The 20512-nt window shown below is 57.1% G+C and overlaps 1 protein-coding gene across 2 annotated transcripts in view; it reads left to right on the top strand.

Annotated features, from left to right (window-relative positions):
* Nucleotides 1–20512, top strand: part of HIVEP3 (HIVEP zinc finger 3) — a 91918-nt gene that overhangs the window by 59155 nt on the left and 12251 nt on the right. For both annotated transcript variants that reach the window (XM_044237970.1, XM_044237972.1), the window contains one exon: nt 15018–15193. In XM_044237970.1, the coding sequence (XP_044093905.1) occupies nt 15018–15193 (176 nt within the window). The remainder of the gene's footprint in view (nt 1–15017; nt 15194–20512) is intronic.

Raw genomic sequence — 20512 nt, 5'->3', positions numbered from 1 at the left:
CAGTAAATCCGAGGGAGGCAGCAAGGGACTGGAGGGTGGGCCCTCTGCTCTGGGTCCTCTTCTACGAGTGCCAGGGAAAATCACTGCGTCTGGAGGCAAGCGTGATTTGGGGCAAGCTGTGAGCCCATCTGTGCCTCGCGATCTGGAGGGTGACAGGCTGTGTCCTGGGCTGAGGTGATCTGGAGGGTGACAGGCTGTGTCCTGGGCTGAGGTGAGGATTAAATACGCAGACAATGAGATTAAATAAAGAAACACCCCCGCCTCTCCCCCAAGCTTGGAAGCGGCCTGTTGCCTGGTGGAACAGAGCCTGCTTGGGGGTAAGGGACCGGAGAAGGACAAAGGCAGGATTGGGGGGTCTGGGAGCTCCGCCTGGAGCCGGTGCAACTGGGTTTGAGTTCCTGCTCTATCCCCTGCTGTTGTGTAACCTCTCTGTGCCTCCCTTTGTCCCCGGCAAAGCGGGGAGAGTCCTAGTGGCGCACTGAATGTCCGCTTGCGGGCCCCTGTCCCTGCAGCCGGGCACCTCCAGGATGGCTCAGCACGGGCGGCCATTGAACAGGAGGACTGGGCTGCGCTCTGGAAGAGCCTCTGAGGGCCAGCCGCAGTTGACAAAGGCATGGGGAGAGGCGGGGGAGGGAGAACTGTTCCAGATGAAGCGACCTGAACAGGGGACTGGTGAGGCTGGAGGGAGGCCAGAAGGAGGCCGCAGGGAGGGGGGCTGGTGACCAGAGAGGACAGGATGGATGGGGAGGGGCCTTGGATCCTGTCACAGGTGTCAGCCGTGGGAGGGGAAGATCCTCTGTCCCTTTTCATTCATCGCATTTTTGCAGGGGAGAGAGTGGGGATGAGCAAATGGGAATTACTGTAAGTTGTAAACACATCACCCGCTCGAAGTATTTTTAAATCCCCAAAGCTTGGTATTTCTGTGCCTCTACCACACAGTTGGCCCTAAAGCCTGGCTCAGAGTCTTTGCTGGCGCCCCAGTTCCCTCCCAAGCACCACGTCCTCAGTCCCTTCCCCCTGGGCCCAGCCACTGTGCTGCCCATGCTTCTCTGCCTCTGTGCCTTTGCTCATGCTGTTCCCTCCGCTTGGAGAGCCCTCTCCCTGTCTTCATCTCCTAATCCTCACAGCTGAGCTGTCCTCCCAGCCCAGGTCAAATACCCCCATTCCAGTCACCTCCCTGACCTTCCCCCACCCTGCCACTCCCTGCCAGACCCCATCTCTCCTTCCAAACCCCGGGGTGTGTCCTCTTACTTTAGCTTGACATTTTTACTTTTGGTTTGCTTTGGACAGACAGAGGTTGCCCCTGGTGGACAGCCTTGAAGCCCACAGGCAGGGACAATCCGTTCCATAAAACCCGTGTGTGGTTTAAACATGTTAAGTTGAAAAATGTAGGCAGGGAGCACAATAAGAATGATCTTTGGGGGGACCCAGTGCCACTTAGGAGCTGTGTGGCTGAGAGCACGTCCCTGTGCCTCTCTGAGCTCAGTCTCTCCATCTCTGCGATAGGGACAGCTACCTGGACTTTCACAGGCCGTTGGGAAACCCGAAGGTTGCTTCAGCCTCTGCCAGCACTCCCAGCAAGTACCCCGTGGGCCTGCAGGAGATGTTAGCAGGGTCTGTTCTCTCTCAGCCGTTTCGAGCTGATTCTGCATCCCCTCTGGGCTCAGTTCAGGCCACAGGGTCACTCGGAAAGGCCCTGTGGGCTGTAAATAGCAGTCGTAAGTGACACTTGGTCCAGGCTGGGCCAGGGCTGCTGGACAGGTGCCCAGGGCTTTCTGGAGACACTGTGTGTTGACTCAGTTCTCTACTGGGCACCGGGCCTAGTGCAGGGAAGTGTGTGGGGAGTGTCGGGTCGCCTGTAATGAGGACACGCCCGGTCATATCAGCCCTGCCGTGGGTCCTGGCTCTGCTGTTGATGTCTGTGCAAGCGACCTTGGGGAAGCCACAGGCCCTCATACACCTGCGGTCAACTTACTTAAAACCTTTCTGAGGGGACTGTTCTCAGAATGTAGCTAGACCCTCTTGAGGGCTCCTCTTCTGCCTCTGGAACTCTTCTCGGTTAGCTCTCAGCCTGCTGAGAACGTTCCTCACTCTTCTGTGCCCGGGACTGAGCATTCTCCGGCCCCGCGGGGAGCCTCATTCTCCCACGGCCGGTTGGCACTTTGGCTCCACGCGCCTTCTCCCCAGCAGCCCTCCCTGTGCACGCTCTCAGGGAGATCCCAGGTGGCTGACTTCAGCTCCGGGAAATACCTGCTGAGGTGTGGCACAAGGTCCCCTGGGCTGAGCCCTGTCCCAACCGCAGTCACCTGCCCAGGGCCCACCCTTCACCATCACCACTTGCAGTAATGATAGCCCAAGTTTGCTGAGGGCCTGCCATGCCGCAGTGCAGAATGGAGCACTAAGCTCTCCAAAACTGTCATTCCTGACCCTCGTCACCACCTGCTAAGTCACAGTTACCTATGTAGACACATACACACACGTGTCCGATCTGCAGATGAGAGGCTCAGAGGAGCAAAGGGACTTCTAACTCAGCTCAGGTCCTGAGGAGCAGAGCTGGGATTCAAAGCCAGCCCTACCAGCTCCAAATCTGTGTTCTTTCCTCCACAGCCCTACACACTAGGGTGCCTGACTCTCGGCCACCTGTGTGGCAAGCTCCTGGGGAGACCCTGTGGCTGCCCCCGCATATGCCCAGGGCCAGGCCCTGAATGGACCCCCCCACACACAAAATGCTTGTGCATGGAGATGCTGCCGATGGTGGTGCTTCCCCCAGGGCTCATGGTGAGAGCTGGATATCTCTCCTCTTTCCCTTTCTCCTTCCGTGCTCTGGAGAACAGTCACCCCCATCAGTGGCATCTTCTCCAGCCCTGAGAGCTAGAAGGGTATGGGGGCCAGAGAGGAGCTTTGGGGATTGGGTGCCCTTCTCTGCTGCCCACTGGCTGTGTGACCTTGAGCAAGTTACCTTACCTCTCTGATCCTCCACTGCCTTATCTGAAAAGAGCCATGACATTACGCACCTCGCTGATTTCCAGTAAGGGATAGACGAGCCCCATAATGAGGAAGGCGGCCCCATCGTGCTAAAGGGTCACAGTTGTTCAGTCGTTACTATTGTTGCTGCCGTTGTCCCTCCGGAGCAGGAAATGGCTCAGTAGTTGTGTTGAGTCCAGTAGCCACAGGCAAAGCCGTCCTCAGCAGCCCCATCAGACTGGAGACTTTCCACTTCACCTTGACCGTAAAGATGATCTAAGGCTCCCATCGACAAAGGTGCTGCTTCCTACCCCACTGGAAGATAAGGAAGAGTCTTCCAAAGCTGTGATCTTTTGAGGGCAAGACTGGGGGTCCCACACACAGGGTACCTGGCTCCCGGAGAGGAAGGCTGTGAGGCATCTAAGGGCAAGGGAGCGAGGCAACTGCCTTGTCTGAGGGATGGTGCGCAGCCAGTGAGGAACTTCTCCAGGGAGTTAAGAAACTTCTCCATTCCCTTTATTTGCACTGGAGGATTTCAAAAGAACCAGGTCCCTAGGAGCCTCCACCTCGTTTCATGTGCCCTGGGTCTGCTCTCTCCCGTCCAGCCCCTGGCCACGGTCAGCTTCACCGTGCTGGGGACACACGAAGTGTTCTCTGCCCACTGCCCCGCACACTCTGTCACCTCTGACCAGGTTTCATAGAAATGGCATTTCCGGAGGCCGGTGAGCTGGGGCAGTAGTGCTCAGTGGGATCTTCACGATGAGCTCGGATCACCAGGGTTCCCACCCTGCCTACCTCTCTGCAGAGTGTCTGTTCCATCTGTCTTGCTAAGAACTGTCCAGAGCATTGAGCTTTTTAACTGAAGGCCAGATGCCATGTGGTCGTCAGGCAGGAGGTCAGACTGTCCACCACCGGGCCACGCCTGCTTGCAGCTGTGCTGTGACCCCTCCTCCCCACACCCCTCCTCTGGCCAGGGTACTAACTGGGCCACCATGACGGCCTGGGGGTGAAGGAGATGGGTTGGAGAAAAACTCTGCGTCCAGTCAAAGCCAGCAAGGTCCCTCCAGCTGGCAGAGTCCTGGTTTGCGGCTTTGAAATGCAAATAACCAAATCCCTTTGCTCTTAAACTTGGAATTCTCTTGAAAGCTGTTGCCCACTTTGCACCTGTATTATCCTGATCGGGTTTCAAAAGCTTTGGTTGACTTCACTGAGGCTTCTTCCTCCCACTGAGGCTTCTTCCTCCTCTGTATTTTCTTTCTCTGCACCTTGATCCCTGGGTCCTCCCAATTTCCATTTCACAAGTAGTCTCATGTGGGTGGACGGCCGGAGGCTAAGACTGGTCGAGCTCGCTGTGGCATGGATCATGTTCATAGGGGAAACTGAAGCTGCTTCGGCCGTGTGATCACCATCCAAGTTTGGATGCTAGAATGCTTCACGTCCCAAGTCAGCAGCTCCTTCTTGTTCCTCACCACCATCACCTTGGCTGTGGTCGTGACCGGCTTCCCAGGGCACAGGCCTCCCCATCAGCATGTTTGGGATTGCTTTGCAAACCTGGCCACGGCAAGGGAGGAGGAGATAGCAGAACCTCCATCGTCATTGCCTGCTATTCCATCAGCCGGTCCACGCATGGCCACAGATGGACGGATCGCCTGGCATCACAGCACTGAACCATTGGCCTCCTTTCTGATCAGAAGGGCAGGGGACATCTCCAAGCTTCTCAGTCGATGGACAACTGGGCCATTTGGTTTTCCTTACATTGTTGAAGAATAAATTTAACTGTCATGAGGGCTATCATGGCCAAGGGCTAGAGGGAGAGGGAAGTACTGACAGAGCCCAATGTATGTGCTGGGTGCTGTTCCAAGCGTGTGACTTGGATTAATGAAGTTAACCTCGCAAGGGCCCTATGAGTGTGTACTATTATTTTTCAGTGATTTTTAAAAGGAAACGTATCATCCGTATAAAAAGCGATCCAAGTCCTAAGTATATAGTCCGTGAGCTGTTTTGCAGTGAATATGCCATCACTATGCTCTGTTAGTCCCAGCTCAAGAAATAGGTCATCATCGCCATTTTACAGATGAAGAAACTGAGGCACAGAGAGGTTATGTAACCTGCCCAAGGTCATGCAGCTAATGAGGGGCAGAGCCTGGCTTCAGCCTTGGCAGTTCTGGCTCCTAGGCCTGATTCTCTTTACTGCTGCTGTTCTCTGCCTCTGGGAAAGCTGTTACTAGGGGGAGAGGACCAGGCTGAGAACTTGCATTGAGGGTGAGATTGGAATATTCCAATATACTTCGCAGCCTTTTCTCACCTTATTTGCATCTCAGTGCATATATATGTCTGCTCTGGAAACACTGATGCTTCACAGATCACGAGCAAGCTGGCCCAGGAGTCTTAGCCATTGGCTTACAAGCATTAATCAGGCACTTCGTGTATACACTCAGTTCAGCAGTCACTGCTAGAAGACGGCCTTGGTCAGCACCCCTTCTAGCCGCGGCCCCAGCATGTGCTTCCAGAACACAGCCCTCACTGAATAGCCCTCCCCAACCCCCGCCACCTGCAAGACACGGGCCCAGCCTTTGTGCTGGTATCTGAGACTTTTCAAGCCAGCCTCAACACGACCCTCCAGCCTCAGTTCCTGCCACGGGTCCTACAGTAGAATTCCTGGCTTCCACAGTAGAATTCCTGGAAAAAGTGCCTATCACGGAGCGAGCACTCAACAGACAATAGCCCTCTCCCGTGATAAAAGCTGACCGCTCGAACCCCGGCTGACTTTCTTGTCGCTGCTTTTTCTTCAAGAGTAAGGCAGGCATTCAGTCTCCAGGATCTGGTCCTGTCCCCATTCTGGGCCGGCTTCCTGTCTGGGGAACAAGGAAAGGAGGCAGGAAGAACTGAGACCAGAGTCCTGCTTCAGCTGGGCTGGTCCAGCCCCACCCAAGGGCCCTGGGCGGGGGGGGGGGGGGGCTCCCGTCTTACGAAGGACAACCCAGAGAGGCCTGGGGGAGTCTGCGGAGGCCTCCCGCATCCATCCTGAGTGGCGTAGCCTGGGGCTATGGAAATGACAGGTCTGCAGGAGAGCAGTCTTGGGTGAACTGGCCCCCTTCGGAGATTGTCATGTAGAAGAGGGGCACTAGCCGGAGCTCGGGCTGCAGGTGGGAGCACAGGCTGACCTCTTTAGCTTTAGTAGAAGAAGAGCTGCCCAGAAACCGTGAGACCCCCAGGTGCCCAGGTGTATGCAGCCCTGGGAGAAGGCGGAATGGGATCCTCCTGACCATGACCGCCTCAGAGGCTGCACGAGCCCCCTCCGCCACTCTGAAGTCGGAGGTTTTAAGGTCCTTCCAAGCATGGATGTTCTTTAACAGTGATTTTCAATGTTTTTAAACCCACAGAGCTTTTTGCTACCAGGTTCAGTTTGCCTAGATGCCTCCTCTGGAAAACAGCTCAGTGTGGAGGGGGAGGCCTCCGGGAGTCCTGAGCACGGTATGAGAGTCATTGTTCTAGAACCCTGCAGGCCAGAGCCTGCCGAAAGCTGGAGCAGCTCCGTATCTGTGCACATCTAGGGAGTGAGTGCCTCTTTGGCAGTTTCACTTCTCTGAACACGAGAGGCCCAGCTTCTGGCTTCCTGCCACTCTCTCCCTAATCTCCCTGTCTGCTCGGAAACAGGACCTTTGGCTGCATTCTTTTGACCCCAGCTGGCATGGGCCCAGGCGCGGTGCCCGCTTGGTGGCTCTGGGTGTCTGCCCTTGGTCGTTCACTCCACAACATCTCCACGAATCGTACCAATGTCTTTAGAATCAAAGACGCCTCCTGGTCTTAGCTCTGGGCCTGGTCAGTCCCCAGAACTGCTTCTCTCTCCCGGAAAGCTGATGCTGCCTGCTGATGTGCCCCCAAGAATGGAAACTCATTACGGTCAAACCAAGGAAATGGCCCGGAGGCACAAATGCAAGCCTGTGAAATGGACAAGGACTTGCTCCCGTGGAGGAAGTCCTTCTGCAAGATGGAAACGAAGGCTCTTTGACCCGCTTCTCTCCTGCCTCCGTTATGCCAGCCGACCTCCAACCTGCGTTCTCTGTCCTCCCGCCTCTGCCCTGGCTCGGACTCCCCGCAGTTACCAGAGGAAAAGCATCTCTTCCGAGAAAACCACCTAAGACACACCCTGATCATCCAAAGCATGATCAGAGTTACATGATCGGAGTTACTTGTACATGATCGGAGTTACTGTTCCTCTTTGTTTCGTGATCTTGAAGTATCTGTTCGTCGCACTGGAGACCAAGGTCCAAGTTTTATTTAGCTTTGTTTTCCTGGCCCTGGTCCAGCCTCAGGCTCCGACCGGGCCTTGGTCAGTACCGTTGAGTAAATACACAGAACACTGGCTTAAAATAGACAGCCCACAGGTGGGCTCTGAGCCTGCGCTCCAGTTACAGACCGGCTGTGGAATTCCTGGCCCAGCAGGCCTGTCCCTGGACCATGCCTTAAGGGCCACCCCAGCCCCAGATGTTGTGATGGAATGTCATCTCTGCAGAACCCCGCAGAAGGAAAATCCAGGATGCACCGAGAACCCGGTGGGCACGTCCCTCCATGGCCCAGAGCTTGGCCTCTCTGGTTTACTTCTCGCAGAGGGATGTGTTCCCTACCTCTTAGCAGCTGAATATTTGTAACAGAGAGGCAGCTCAGTGGGCTGGACCACCTGCCCCTTGTTCCTTTTCCCACATCCCTTCCTTTAAGGCTGCACCACGAGAGCAGTGTGTCTCTGCAGACACGCCGACCGGCCCGCTATGGTGGGACCTTCGGGGACACAGTGACCTCTGGGAACCGACTCTAACCTCAATTCGGGGGACACAGGCTCCCTGCAAAAGTGGGACTCAGAGCGGTGACGTGCACACCTCACATCACCTCTTCCTCTTGCTTGGCATGATTATATGTGAATTTGGAGGATTGGTGAGGGTTTAATGATAAAATATTAATAATCTATGGAAAAGTCAGTAACATAGCTGTAGACCAGCCTCAGAGAGCTGGTAACTTGAAGCCACAGAGTTCACACCCTCATTTAGAAGAAAAATGCAGCTTGGTGGAGAGAAAAGTCGTGGACTTGAAGGTCAGACGGACCCCTGCCGCTAGCTTCGTGACCTTGGGGACATTACTTAGAGCCAGAAGTTAAGCTCTGAATCCGCCTCTTCTTCTATTTTATGTGCCTTGAATTGTCTTTTGAAACAGGTGATTTCAAGTGTTAGTCAGCATTGCCTAGCAGTTAAGCACCTGAACTTTGTAACGTGTGACCTGGGATCATATTCTCGCTCTGTTAACTTCCTGGCTGTGTGGCCTTGGGCAGGTTACTTCACCTTTCTGCGACTCCAGTTTCTCCTGTGTAAATGAGGATGACTAGAGCCCCTGTCTTATGGAGTTTAAATGAAGTAATGCATATGAAGCATCTAGAATAGTGTTGGGTACCTAGGAAAAGCTACATACGAGTAGACCCATATTATTAAAAATCTGTATTTGTGGTTTTCTTGAAAACCTGGAAGATCCGACGGCATCCTGCAACCCTTGGCCAGAAAGGTGTAACCCCTGTCCCTTTAGAGAGGGACTGTGTCCTGCCTTCCAGCCCACCTCAGCCCTCCCCCCATGCCTCCTCTGCCCACTCAGTCATGTTGCCAGCCCCTCACCTAGTGCCCTGAATTTCCCTTTGGTCAGGAATAAATATGAAATACTTAATGGATAACTATGTCCATCTTATAGCACCATCGTAGGAGTAAGCAGGCTTCATGGTGCTGGACGCGGTGTGGGTATGCAGTAACCTTGAACTTCCACCTGCTCCAGGCTCCCTCTGGCCTCTGTGTGAACAGTGCTAGTGACGGGGACCTCACTCCCGCACGGAGCAGCTTCCTTGCTGAGTCTTCGTCATCAGCAGAGCCAAGCACGGCTCCCCTGTCACCGTGACTGCGATGACATTTGTTTTCCACCCCCTCCATGTCCGGGCTCTGGAGCTCGGGGGAGCTTGGCGCAAGCTGCGGGCTCCAGAAGTGCCGCTGAAAAGTCTAGAGCCACAAGCGTTCCCAGTCAGATGGCTCAGCATCCCTGGCAGCAGGACTGGAAGAGAAGGCAGGTGGTGCTGTGCCCTCTGTCCTCTGGGATCAGACCTGGGGTCCAAGCTCTGCCTCACCACTCTGTAGTTGCCTTGTAGCTATGGCAACACACTTGACCTGTCTGGTTCTGTTTCCTTCTCTATCAGAGGACGATAATAAGACCCCCTGGATCGGGGATTGCTTGAGATTCTCGCTCTTTCCTTGGAGTCCGTGAGTCTGACTGCTGCAGCGTAAGAACAAAACCAGACGTGGCGGGATCTGGCAGCTCCTCGCCCCTCCTGGCAGTCTTACTCTTTGCTCGACCTAAGGCAGCAGAACCAAAAAGCTGCATCCAGGAGGCAGGGGTCTGAGACATCCCCCCCCCCGCCCGCTTGGTGCTACGGCCACGGCCCAACCAGCCCTGCTCTGCCCAGCTCCATTGCTGTGTGGCCAGCCTGACTCTGGGCCTCTGGTCTCGAGGTCCCTCTAGCCAAAGCATTCTGGAATCCACAGAAATAGCTATCCGTCTAGGACAAAACTTAACATTTCTGACACTGGCTAACACCTCTGGCTTGTCAGGGGAGCAGAAGACAGGCAGGTGGTAGGGCTCAGAGAAATGATTCCCTATCCCGGGAGCCACGAATCTGCTGCAACCACGCTTGTCAGCGGGGACTATCTGTGGCCTCCGAATTGGTAGGGGGTGGGGTAGGGGGGTGTCACTCCCCCCCCTGAGTCAAGGGCAGCCTTGGGGCAATGGGAAGGAGCCAGCAGACCTGAGAGGCAGAACTGTTCCCCTCAGGGCCCCACCATGGTTTTCTGGTTTCCTGCCCTGGCTTTCTGCAAGGCATTTTTCTGTAGCTGTCAACAGCTGCAGGTCCTACCCAGAACTGGCGGCCCTTTCAGGAAGGGCTGGGTAGAGAACGATGCTGTGCTTCTTTGTCTGCTGTGTGGTGGGCCCCTGGGAATCCTGGAGAAGGAAAGTGCTAAAGAAACATCAACATCACCAAAAAGTATTTGTGCGGCACGTCTGTGCGTGGCTGGGGAACTGGGGGGGTAGATTACTGACTGGCTGCATCGGCCACGTCACTGAAACTCCAGGGGCCTTGGTTCCCTTTTCCATAAAATGAGGACAAAGGTAAAAGGCCAATGCGAGGACCGGTTGAGGTCAGGCGTGTGACGGGGCTTGGCGTATCTTAGGACAATGAAGATTGACTGTGTCCAAGGAATGGGACTGATTGACTCAAGGTCACCCGACAAGTTTGAACAGCAGCCGGAACTCAGACCCAGGTCTCGTGCTGACCCGTGAGCAGAATAGTTCCTGCCAGGGACTGGAGAGAGTTCGGCCTGTCCATCGTGGCTAGGTGCCATGCCTGCGGAGAGGCCACTGTATTGTGTTGAGCCTGTGTTCTAGCCTCATAGAGAGGGGATGTCATGGCTGAGAGTCTGATTAGAGCAGACCCAGAAAGAAGGCCTTGGTCTGGCTTTCTTATGGGCAGCCGAGGAGTGCTGAGCCCTTGTGGGGGTCGGGCGCTGTGCTGAGTCCTGGGGATGTACCAACAGCTGGGATAATGGGGGCTACACACGTTGAGAAGGCCGCCTCAGTGCCCACAGCTTGACCGTGCCATGAGGGAGGAGCAGGGGGAACCCCCAGGCTCAGAGGTTTAAGAGAGGGCTCGGAGGAAGGGACCTTTTGGCAAAGCCCTGAAGGAGACGAGGAGCCGGACAGGTGTAGGGGGATGGTGCCGGGGAGGGCAGAAGGCTGGAGGAAAGGGCCTTTGTGGCCCCCAGTGATGTTTGGCATGTTTGGTGGGAAGGTGCAGGGGTCAGGGCTCTGGAGAGGTAGCCGACCTGGTGGCGTGCCCGTGCAGGGACAGGGCCTTGTCCTGACGGAGGTGGAGGAGCATCTCCCCAGACTGGGAGGAGCATGACAGAGCATGTCAGTGCCACAGCTCTCGTGTGGGAGAGAGGAAGGCCTGGCCACCGGCTTCACTAGCCATACACGTGTGTGTCCTGCTTGTGGAGACGAGTGCCCAGGAGGAGAGGGTGCTGCAGAGGGGATGTGGAAACTTCTGGGCGTGCAGGGCAGGAGGGGCCTGACCACCACCAGGCGAGAGACTGAGGGGACATCTGGATGCACAGCAGGGCGTCAGACCTGGAGAGCACAGGGAATCCATCGGAGTCCAGGTGGAAAGTCAGGCGTGCGCAGGGGGCATAACCTGGGAAGGGCGAGGGGAGAAGAGTGCGGGCTGGAGCCTGAGGAGTGGCAGCAAGGGAAAGGGGTAAGGAAGGAGCCTGCAGAGAAGCATCGCGAAGCCAGGCAGGAGCCTCTAGAAAGCGGGCAGAAGAGCAGACAGGAAAAGGCAGCTGTCCTTTGGATTTAGCAATGTGCAACCTTGGCAGGGACAGCTGGCCAGGGAAGCGGAATCATGGCGGTTCAGGAACGGGCATGGGGAGGAGGCAGGGAGAGCAGACCTGGGCTGCCCTTCCCTGGCTTGGGCTGAGAAAGAGAGCAGAGGGAGCAGTAACTGGAGCGGGCTGAGGTCCAGCAAGGCTTTGAGGTTGGTTGGGGGGTTGGTGGGTTGACTGGTGAGCGTGTGGTCCGTGATGGCAGAATGTGCCAGAAGGCAGAGGCTGTGGAGCTGCTGGGGAAGAAGAGGCTGATCCTGAGCTGGTGGGGAGGACCCAGCCCACACTGGATGGTGGCCCCATGCCTGCCCTTGGGCTGCGCCCTTTGGGAACCACAGATTGTTGAGCTGTACAGATCCCGGTCTCAGTCTTCAGAGAGGAGAGAAGTCATAGGCTCTGGGCCATTCAGACAGGACCACGCTCTTCAAGTCCTGGGGCCCTTCCTCCTCCTCCTAGGGCCCTTCCTCCTAGGGAACCACCCTTCTCCAGGACATCGGAGCAGGTGGCTGCTGTCAGTTCAGTCCCATTCTCTTGGCTTCCAAACCTCCTGAGCTCCCAGGAAGTAGCTGCTTGGGGGGTAGGTGTGTTGGGACTGTGTTTCTGCCCCCCAACATTGGGGAGCCTCCAAGACCCTCACACTACCCTCTTCTCTTTTTCAATCCTCTCGTGCACTGTCGTCTTCCTCCCTACAAATCCGCACGTCCCGTCGCGAATCCTGAGGATTTCTAGCCGTGCCCTGGACATCTCTTCACGTCTTCCTCACCGGCCTCTCACTCTCAGCAAAGGCCTGGGGTCCTGCATCGCTCCCCTCCACGCCCACAGGTGGTATCACTTGAGCCAGCCACGTTGAATACTTTGATCTTTGTTTCTGCCTCATTGTGACCCTTCCCCCATCCGATGGCCCCCTGTCCTAAAACACGCGCTTCTTGTGGGGACTCGAGGTCTTCCCCCCCACCGGACCATTCCTCTTGGTGCCAGGGAAGCATCTTTTCTCTGAGCCTTTATCTTTGGTCAAGTCTGAACTTCTTAGCGTGGCGTTCAGGGCTGATGGGGATGGGGATCCCGTCCGTCCTGCCCATCCCACCTCATCTGCTCTCCCCACCAAGTCCATCAGGGCCTTTTAATCCCTCTTGCCTTTGTTTCTGGTCCCTGCCTGGAGCTCCCCCTTCCTGCCTCCATCTCTCACCGTCCTCTCTGGCCCCTCCAAGCCCCCTTCTGCTCCCCAGCAGGTTATACACACCTTCCATGGCCAAGACACCCAAGTCAAGGCGAGAGTTCAGAGTTTTTTCTATGTGTATGTGCATGCACATGTGTGCCTTTCTGCACACATGCAAGCGTGAGCCAGGGAAGACCACTTGTGGTCTAAGCTTGCTGTGGGGGAAGAACTGGGGGGTCTGAGAGCAGCCACAGGTCACTGTGGCTGAGTTGGCTCGAGCATAGGGCAGGGGCCAGATACAGGAGAGTCAGAGTGGCAGTGGGCCTAGCTCGCAATGCCCAGCACAGCAGTTGGGAGGAGGGCCAGGGAGCACCGAGGGACGCCTTTGTCATTGGATGTTGGAGGGGAGGGGGTTTCGTGGACCCGCCGGGCAGGGCCGAGTGGAGGTTAGGATCCAGTTGGCACAGCCTCCAGTGCCAAGAAGAAAACCAAGCCATTCTCACTTCTTTCTTCTCCGGCTGGGAAAAGGGTGCCCACTCCATCTTAGACTGGTTTCCAGGGGGCCATAGAGGGACACAGGACTTAAGATCAGGGTGTGGTTTGGGTCCCTGGTGGCCCTGAGGCATCCTGCTGCATGAGGATGAACCATTGTCCCTCAGAGACGGGTCTCCCGGGCTTGCCCATAGGGGGTTCTCCATAAGAGTGATAAGAATCATCCTCCCCGCCCCCTCCCCACAGCCCTCCCTTCCTCTCCTTGAACACAAGATGTCACTTCGCCCTGGATCAGGTGAAAGTTGGCCCCTCCCCGGAAAACAGGGTCCCACCACCAACCGGTCAGGGCCTCTAAGGAGGGAAGGTGGTTTCAGACAACAGGAGAGGCACTGGTTGGCCAAAGGGAGCTGACAAATACCAGGGCCCTCAGGGACTCGCGGAGAGCAGTGCATGTGTGAGAGTGTGTGTGTGAGTGTGGGGAGGCGGTAGGTGTGAGTGTGTGTGTGCATATGGGTGTGTGTGTGTGTGTGTGTGTGTGTGTGTGATCACTCCGTCGCCGTTTGCTGGCTCCCTCTCATAGAGTCCCCTCTTTCAGGTCATCCTGTGACATCCTCTCAGCCAGAAGCTGATGGTCCCTGCAGAGCAGGACTGAGTCCCAGCTGCTGTCCCCACTGCCTCACCTTCTCCCAGCCACCTCCCTGCCCCCTGTGCCTGCCCCAAGTCTGAGAGCCAAGACTGCCGGGCCGGGACCTATTGTGTAGCCTGAGTGTGGGGCACTGGCAGGCCCCTTGCTGGGTGCTGGGGGGCATGCTCAGAGAGGCTGCACCTTCCCTAAGGCGCCCATGATGTCAGACACCCCCCCCCCACCGGCCTCATGCATCAGAAGGCTCTTGTCCTGGAATCCCACCAGGAACCACCCTCCCGGTCCCAGCAGAGCCTTTCCTGCTTCCGAGGGGAGAAGGGCGCTGCTGTAACATCAGGGACAACGAGGCGTTCTGATAAGGATCGTAGCGTGTGAGCCTCTTGGGCTTCCTTCTCGGTGGAAATAAGACCATTCTGGTTCAGGTCCAAGAGCCCTGGTGGCTCTGAGGCCTGGCAGGTGGGATGGCTGCCCTAGGAGCTGCCCTAGGAAAGCTTTGGGCCCTGATATGGTGACCCCGGAGGGTCCCCGGGAGCAAGGTGTTAGAATCTGGGTCCTGAGAGCTTTACAGCTTATCAGGAGATGTGGTCGGGGAGAGTGCACAGGACTCTTGGTTTCTGACTCTCCAAACAGGGAGGTGACAGCGGTCCCACATACCTCCTGTCACCCCGGTGTCCAGGCGGCTTCCAAACGAGCTGTTTTAGCACTTGTTGCCGCTCCCGGGAGATGGGCAGGCTTTGGAGCAGGCAGGTTCAGATCCTAGGTCCATACCTTTCTGGCTGCAGGACTTTGAGCCTTAGGCTCTTAAGAGCTCGTGCTCACGGTTGTGATTTAATTTGTCTAAAGTGTGGGCCCAGAGGGAGCCCTCGGCAAATGGTAGCCGCTGGAGCCACTGGAGCGTGGTTGTCACCTTCCATCACTCGTACGTTGTGATTCTGCTGGCCCAGGGGGCGTCCTTTGCAGGCAGAGCCTGGGGCCAAGGCCGGCTCTGGGACAGAGGCACTCCGTGAACCTGTGGCTTCCCTTTCTGGTGGGAAGCACAGGGCCTGCTGCCTCTGGAGGGAAGAGAGGGGGCAGCCATATGCGGCCGAGGGCATGGCAGGTGCAAGGGGTCCGCGGTGGATCCCCAGGGCGACTCCCTGCCCCCTGCCCCCATGCAGTTCTCTCTGGTCCACGTCCTTCTCACCCAGTATCCATGAAGGGCTGGAGGTATACCTAGGAAGCGTGTGCATCTTCTAAGGTTGGAACCAGCCTCTTCTCCTCCTTTTTTTTTCTCCTTTACCATGACGCCTGTTGCTCATAGGTACAAATCAAACGAAGAGTATGTATATGTGCGAGGCCGCGGCCGAGGGAAATATGTTTGTGAGGAGTGTGGAATTCGCTGCAAGAAGCCCAGCATGCTGAAGAAACACATCCGCACCCACACTGACGTCCGGCCCTATGTGTGCAAGCACTGTCACTTTGCTTTTAAAACCAAAGGTAAGAGACAGTCAGCTGGAGCACTGCCCCGGCCCACTGTAGGGAGCTCCCCTCTGGGAGCCCTAGCTCAGAGATCAGAGGCCCGGACCCGTTCCGCCTGGGGCCTGGGCCCCTCCCTGTCCCCCCACTGCCCCCACTCCCCAGCGGCCAGCTGTGCAGCCCGCTCCAGACGGGGCCGTGACATCCCCTCCCCACCCCTGGACCCCACACCCGCCCAGCTGCCCCAGCCTGTCCTCTTGGATCCCACACAGCCCCTCCGCCTGCCTGCTTCCCCGGCCGCCAGGTGGCGCTCTTGCACACGGTTCCTGGTTTTGATTTTCTCTCCTCACCCCTGTTCTGCTGCATGTCTCCTCCGCCCTCCATCCACGGAGCCGGCGAGCTCCAGCATCCACACTTGTCACCACCACTCTTGCATTCGGAACTCCATTCCACTCTGAGCCACGTAGAACACTCGCATGGTCACTTCTCATGGCACAGCTCGCCCCTGCCTCCACCCACCTCACCCCTCAGACCATGTTTGCGACCACCCACCCAGCCCCTCTGCAGCTCTCAGCCCAGACCCGCTCACATCCCCCTGCCCCGGCTGGTGACCCGGACCTGGGGCCCCGGCCACGCCCCAAGGCAGGCTCAGCACAGGCTCTGGCTGTCACCTGAGAAAGGAAGAAGGGTCCCGCTGCAGCTGCCTGGACCCTCGGGTGAACAAGAGGGGCCGAGTCCCTGGGACTTGGACCAGGCTCCTACCTGCGCAGTTCCCACAGGCCAGGCAGGGAAGATGCAGTGGCTTATGCATCGCTTCCTGGTAGATGAGCAGAGGGACAGAGGTGAAGCCAAGGAAGGGCTAGGGCTCTTGACCCCCCTGATGGCTTCAGCCTCTTGTGCTTTGCAGATTCTTGGGTAAGGATTTGGGCATGAGGGCCCTGCCTCCTCCTTTGAGCAATTGGCGGGGGGCCTCCATGCTGGCCCCCACTGGAGCTGTGTGATGTTTCTGCAGACAGAACCCGAGAGCAGATTCAGCTGTGCCCTGGCTGTTCTTTCTTCTGTTGGTCAAGCTGCTCCCAGCCAGAGAGGCCAGACCAAGCCCTGTGGAGTTCACCAGCCTTTCTCCCTTCCTCTTCCTCTTGCTGGTCCCCTTGGCTCTCTCTGGACTAGGTCCGGGGGCAGCTTACCACATCTCCTGGCTCCCAGATCCTCTCTGCCAGAGCTCTGTCTCTGCTCGCCTAACCCCGTTCACCGACCCCTGCCCTCCTCTGTCCTCTGGCCGTCCTTCTCAGGGACCCTCAAACTTTCCCATCTACATTTTGGGTGGCATGGAGGTGCCCTCTCTCCCACTTTCTTTCTCCGATCTTCTTCTCCCTTGGCGTCTTATAAACAATGTTCCAAAGGGTCCCCAGAGAGGACAGGTAGGCCTGGTACCTGCCCCCCCCCCACATCATGGGTGCATCTAGCTCCAGAGTCCTGCTATGTCGAAGGCAGTACAATCCAGCGTGCCTTGGCCCTGGATGTAGGCTCTGTCCCCGCTGTGTCCCCTACAGCCTCACTCCCTCTGGCCTTAGGCGGCCAGTGGAACTTTATGGAGGAAGAGAGATAGAAATAGTTGACTGATAATTTAGTAACAGAATAAAAAGCCACTTGTCCAAAACACCCTTGAAGGTAAAGAAAGCCGGTCCCTGCAAACCAACTGACTGTTAACACTAGAGCTGTGGTGCGAACCCAGGACCCCCACCTCAGGGCATCACCCCCATCATCTTCCTGTCAGTGAGCAGATCCTCTTTCTCTGGAAGGAGTGGCAAACTCGGGCGGCCTCTCGGGTGGCCTCCAGAGTGGGTCACCGCGGCTGCCCCTGTTTCCAGGCCGTTCAGGGACCAGCCCGTTCTGCTCTCAGCCCGAGGACCCCGGTCCTAAGAGTACATCCCAGCGCAGGGTTACCCAGAGCTCGCCTGGGCCCAGCACCCAGAGGACCATCTTGGGGAGCCTTCCCCCTGCCATGTGAGACTAGAAAAACCTATCTAGGTTCCCACCCAGAACACTCTCTCCAAAGATGGTCCCTTCCAGCTTCTCCTGCCTTTTTGGAGAGAAAAGGTCTGGTCCCTGGCATGAACATCTCTTTTCCAGAGCTCTTTCCACTGGAGGCCATGCCAAGCCTAACCGCAGTCCCTTCCTGGGTCCCTCTGGACTGGCATGGAGCCCGGGAGGGGCCGGAGGGCATAACCTGAGCAGAGCAGCAGCAGACACTCCGCACACCCCGGGCCGTGGCATCCTGGGTGTGCAGGCTCGCCCACACTGCCTGCAGGCCAGGCCCAGGAGGGTCGGTTCCCAGTCAGTGATCAGGGAGCGTTGTGAGCTTTCTTCAAATGCTCATAGAGGCTTCTGGAAGACCACACCTTCAAAGCCGAAGCAGGAAGCGGATCTGAAATGGAGGCATCTCTAACTGTGACTGCAGAGAGGGGCCAGTCGGGGGTGGGTGGCGGGCAGCTGCAGCAGAGGAAGCTTGCTCTTGGCAGTCTCTGCGGCGCGGGGACTGAGGGAAGCAGCAGGACGCTGACGCTCCTGTTCTTCCAGGGCCTTATGTCTTCCCGGAGGGGTGGGCCTTCAGCCATCACTCAGGAACCTCCGGCACCTCCTCTAAGGCTCTCGGCTTCCTTCAGGCTGCCGTACCCTCCCTCCCCTCTTACCCTTGGGCTCCGGCTGGGCCCAGTGGTCCTCAGGATGCCCCCACCCACCACCTGGCTGCACCCAGGCCCGGGGAGCCCTTCCTGTCTGTCTCTGTCTGCCTGTCTGTGTCTCTGTCTCCGTGTCATACATTGCGGCGGCAGCTTGGACTCCTGGGCGGGAGCAGAGGCGTCTCAGGGGGTCGTGTGGGAAAGGCTGCCACGATGTCCCTGTGGAGGTGTGGGCGTCCCCTTTCCTCTTTTCAGATGGTTCCCAGATGCCGGCGGGGTGGCTGTGCCACGTACAGGCCCTTGCGCCGGTCGCCGCAGGGGACAGCGATGACAGCTGTGGGCAGGCGTCCGTCTGTCAGGCCCGCGGGCCAAAGGAGGGCAAGGGGTCAAAGCTGAAGGAGGCAGAGCCGTTGGCCGGTGCCCTTGGCAGGGGTCCCACCTCTTCCAGACATGCATCATTTTCCATCCGCTTGCCTTTCCTCCTTCATTCCAGGACTGGGGGGTCTTTGGGTGGGGGCTGGGACGACCGTGAGAAGCTGTGGACTCGGCCTGGCAAGCTGAGGCTCTGCCCCTTGACAGAGAAGGGGTGTCTGAGCCGAGAAACAATGCCTGCTGCCATGGGGTACACCTCCCTGCATTCACAGAAGAGCCCCAGGGAGGGGAGGTCAGGGAGGGCACCGGGTGACACTCAGGGCTGCTCAGTCTCATCTCCTGTTACCCACACTGCACGGCCTGTCCCGGCAGAATCCCCTCAGACTCCCCGACTCCTCCCTGCAGCCTCCAGGGGCCACCAGCACCTTCTCCTGGGAGCCCCCGAGCCCAGACCAGAGCCCAGACCAGAGCCATTCGCCTTCTGTCCCCCATGACCAACATGGCCTGTGGCAGAATCCCTGGCACCCAGTCTGGAGGGTGGTCACGCGGGCGGAGGTGGGTTCCTGGCTCGGGAGGGAAGGGGGTCCCACAAGGTGAGCGTCAGCTCCTCCCAGCACCCCCGAGAGGTAGGTGTGACTTCAGAGTTGCCGCAATGGGGAGCTCAGAAGGTTAAGAAGCCTGCCCGAGAGCACACAGCTAGCCAGCGCCGGGGCCCAAACTCAGACCCGAGGCTGGCAAGCTTCTGGGCCAGCCTGGGTTGATTCTGCCAGCGTGCGGCAAGCGAGACCCCTGGAGCCCCGGAACCTGCTTCTAGACGGGGTTAGCTGTACTAACCCACCTGCTGGGGGGTCACAGTGCTGGTCCGTGGGAGCCCTCCGGTGACGTCCCAGCTGCTGAGATAGTCAGTAATCCTGTCCAACAGCGTCACGGCCCCAAGTTAGAGCAGAAACAAGAAGGAATCCTCCCCTGCCCGGGGCCGGGTGGCACTTGGTTACAAGGTCTGGGAGGTTCCTTCCAACCCTTCGCTTCTGTGGTGAGGAGAGCATTGCCCCCTGTGGTGACTGTGCACCTGTTGTGTGCTCAGAACCTACCTTGGTTGAAAAGAGACCTAAACCTTCCCGATGAAACATGCATGATGAATAGTGTCCTAGCCAGGATGGCAGTGTGCACAGTCCTCTGTGGTCCCGGGACAGTGGGCCAGTCCCAGAACCTCAGGAGACCACGGATATCTCGGGCCCCTGGAAGACCCCTGCTGCCTTCGCTAGCCCTCGACATCCTACTCAGGGCTCACTCACTCATGACAGGGAGGGCAGAGGCCCCCAGTGTTAGATACGGACCTCTGGGGACCCTCTGGCTCCAATATGCCTCTTGAAGTTATGACTCTGCTTTCCCTTTGGCCAGGAGTAAAAGATCCAGGTTTCTGTCTGGTTATAGGAGGAGACTGAGTGGGAAAGGTGCAGTCACAGACTAGGAGTAAGGGAAGAAAGAGGAAAGAAGTCCCCTTCCATCCCACTGCCCTTGACCTGCGTACCCTAGGGAATCCCGGGTTGAGGTTCCCATGGCCTTCTCAGCAAAACCTTACAGATTCCTTAAAATTCTCGGAATGATTAAGAAGCACCGTTTGGCTCACCCACAGACTCTGTTCTATTTCGCCTACCCACCCACCCATCCGTCTGTCCTCCTGTCTATCCATTTCTGTCATCTCCTAGTTTCTCTTCTTGACCATATAGCTTTCCATTTATTCTCTCATTCTGTCTGTTCCTCCCGTTCTCACATCTGTCCTTCCACCAGTCCATCCCTCCATCCACCTGCCCAGTCTTTTTCCCTCCTGTCTGCCCCTCCTGCACATAACCCCTCACCCTTGCAAACCATCCAGCCACTCTCCCGTTCACCCCTGCCTCTCTCTCCTCTCCAGTTCTCCATCCTCCTACCTGTTTATTAGCCCATTTTCCAATTACCCTTCCATTTATTTTTTTATCTAACTATCTATTCCCCATCTGTCTCTCCACCTGCTCATCTAATCATCCAGTGTCCTGTCCGTCTGTCCACATTCTTCCCCTTCTTCCTTCACCCCATTTTTCATCTTACCTACTAACCCGTCCATCTGTCCATCCATCCATACACCCACCGGTCTCTCTGCATCTGTTCAAGTGTCCATTCTGTTCTCTTCCAACCATCTATTTACACTTGGCAATTAATAAGCTCAGGGAGACAGAGCACCTGACTCGGGGCACTGACGATTGTTATATGAACAATCACGGGGAAATGTAGCAATCTGCCAGCTACG

This window comes from Neovison vison, chromosome 2, assembly GCF_020171115.1.
Source record: "Neovison vison isolate M4711 chromosome 2, ASM_NN_V1, whole genome shotgun sequence".
Lineage (NCBI taxonomy): Eukaryota > Metazoa > Chordata > Mammalia > Carnivora > Mustelidae > Neogale > Neogale vison.
Note: the sequence above shows the minus strand (reverse complement) of the source record. Positions and strands in the feature narration are given on the sequence as shown.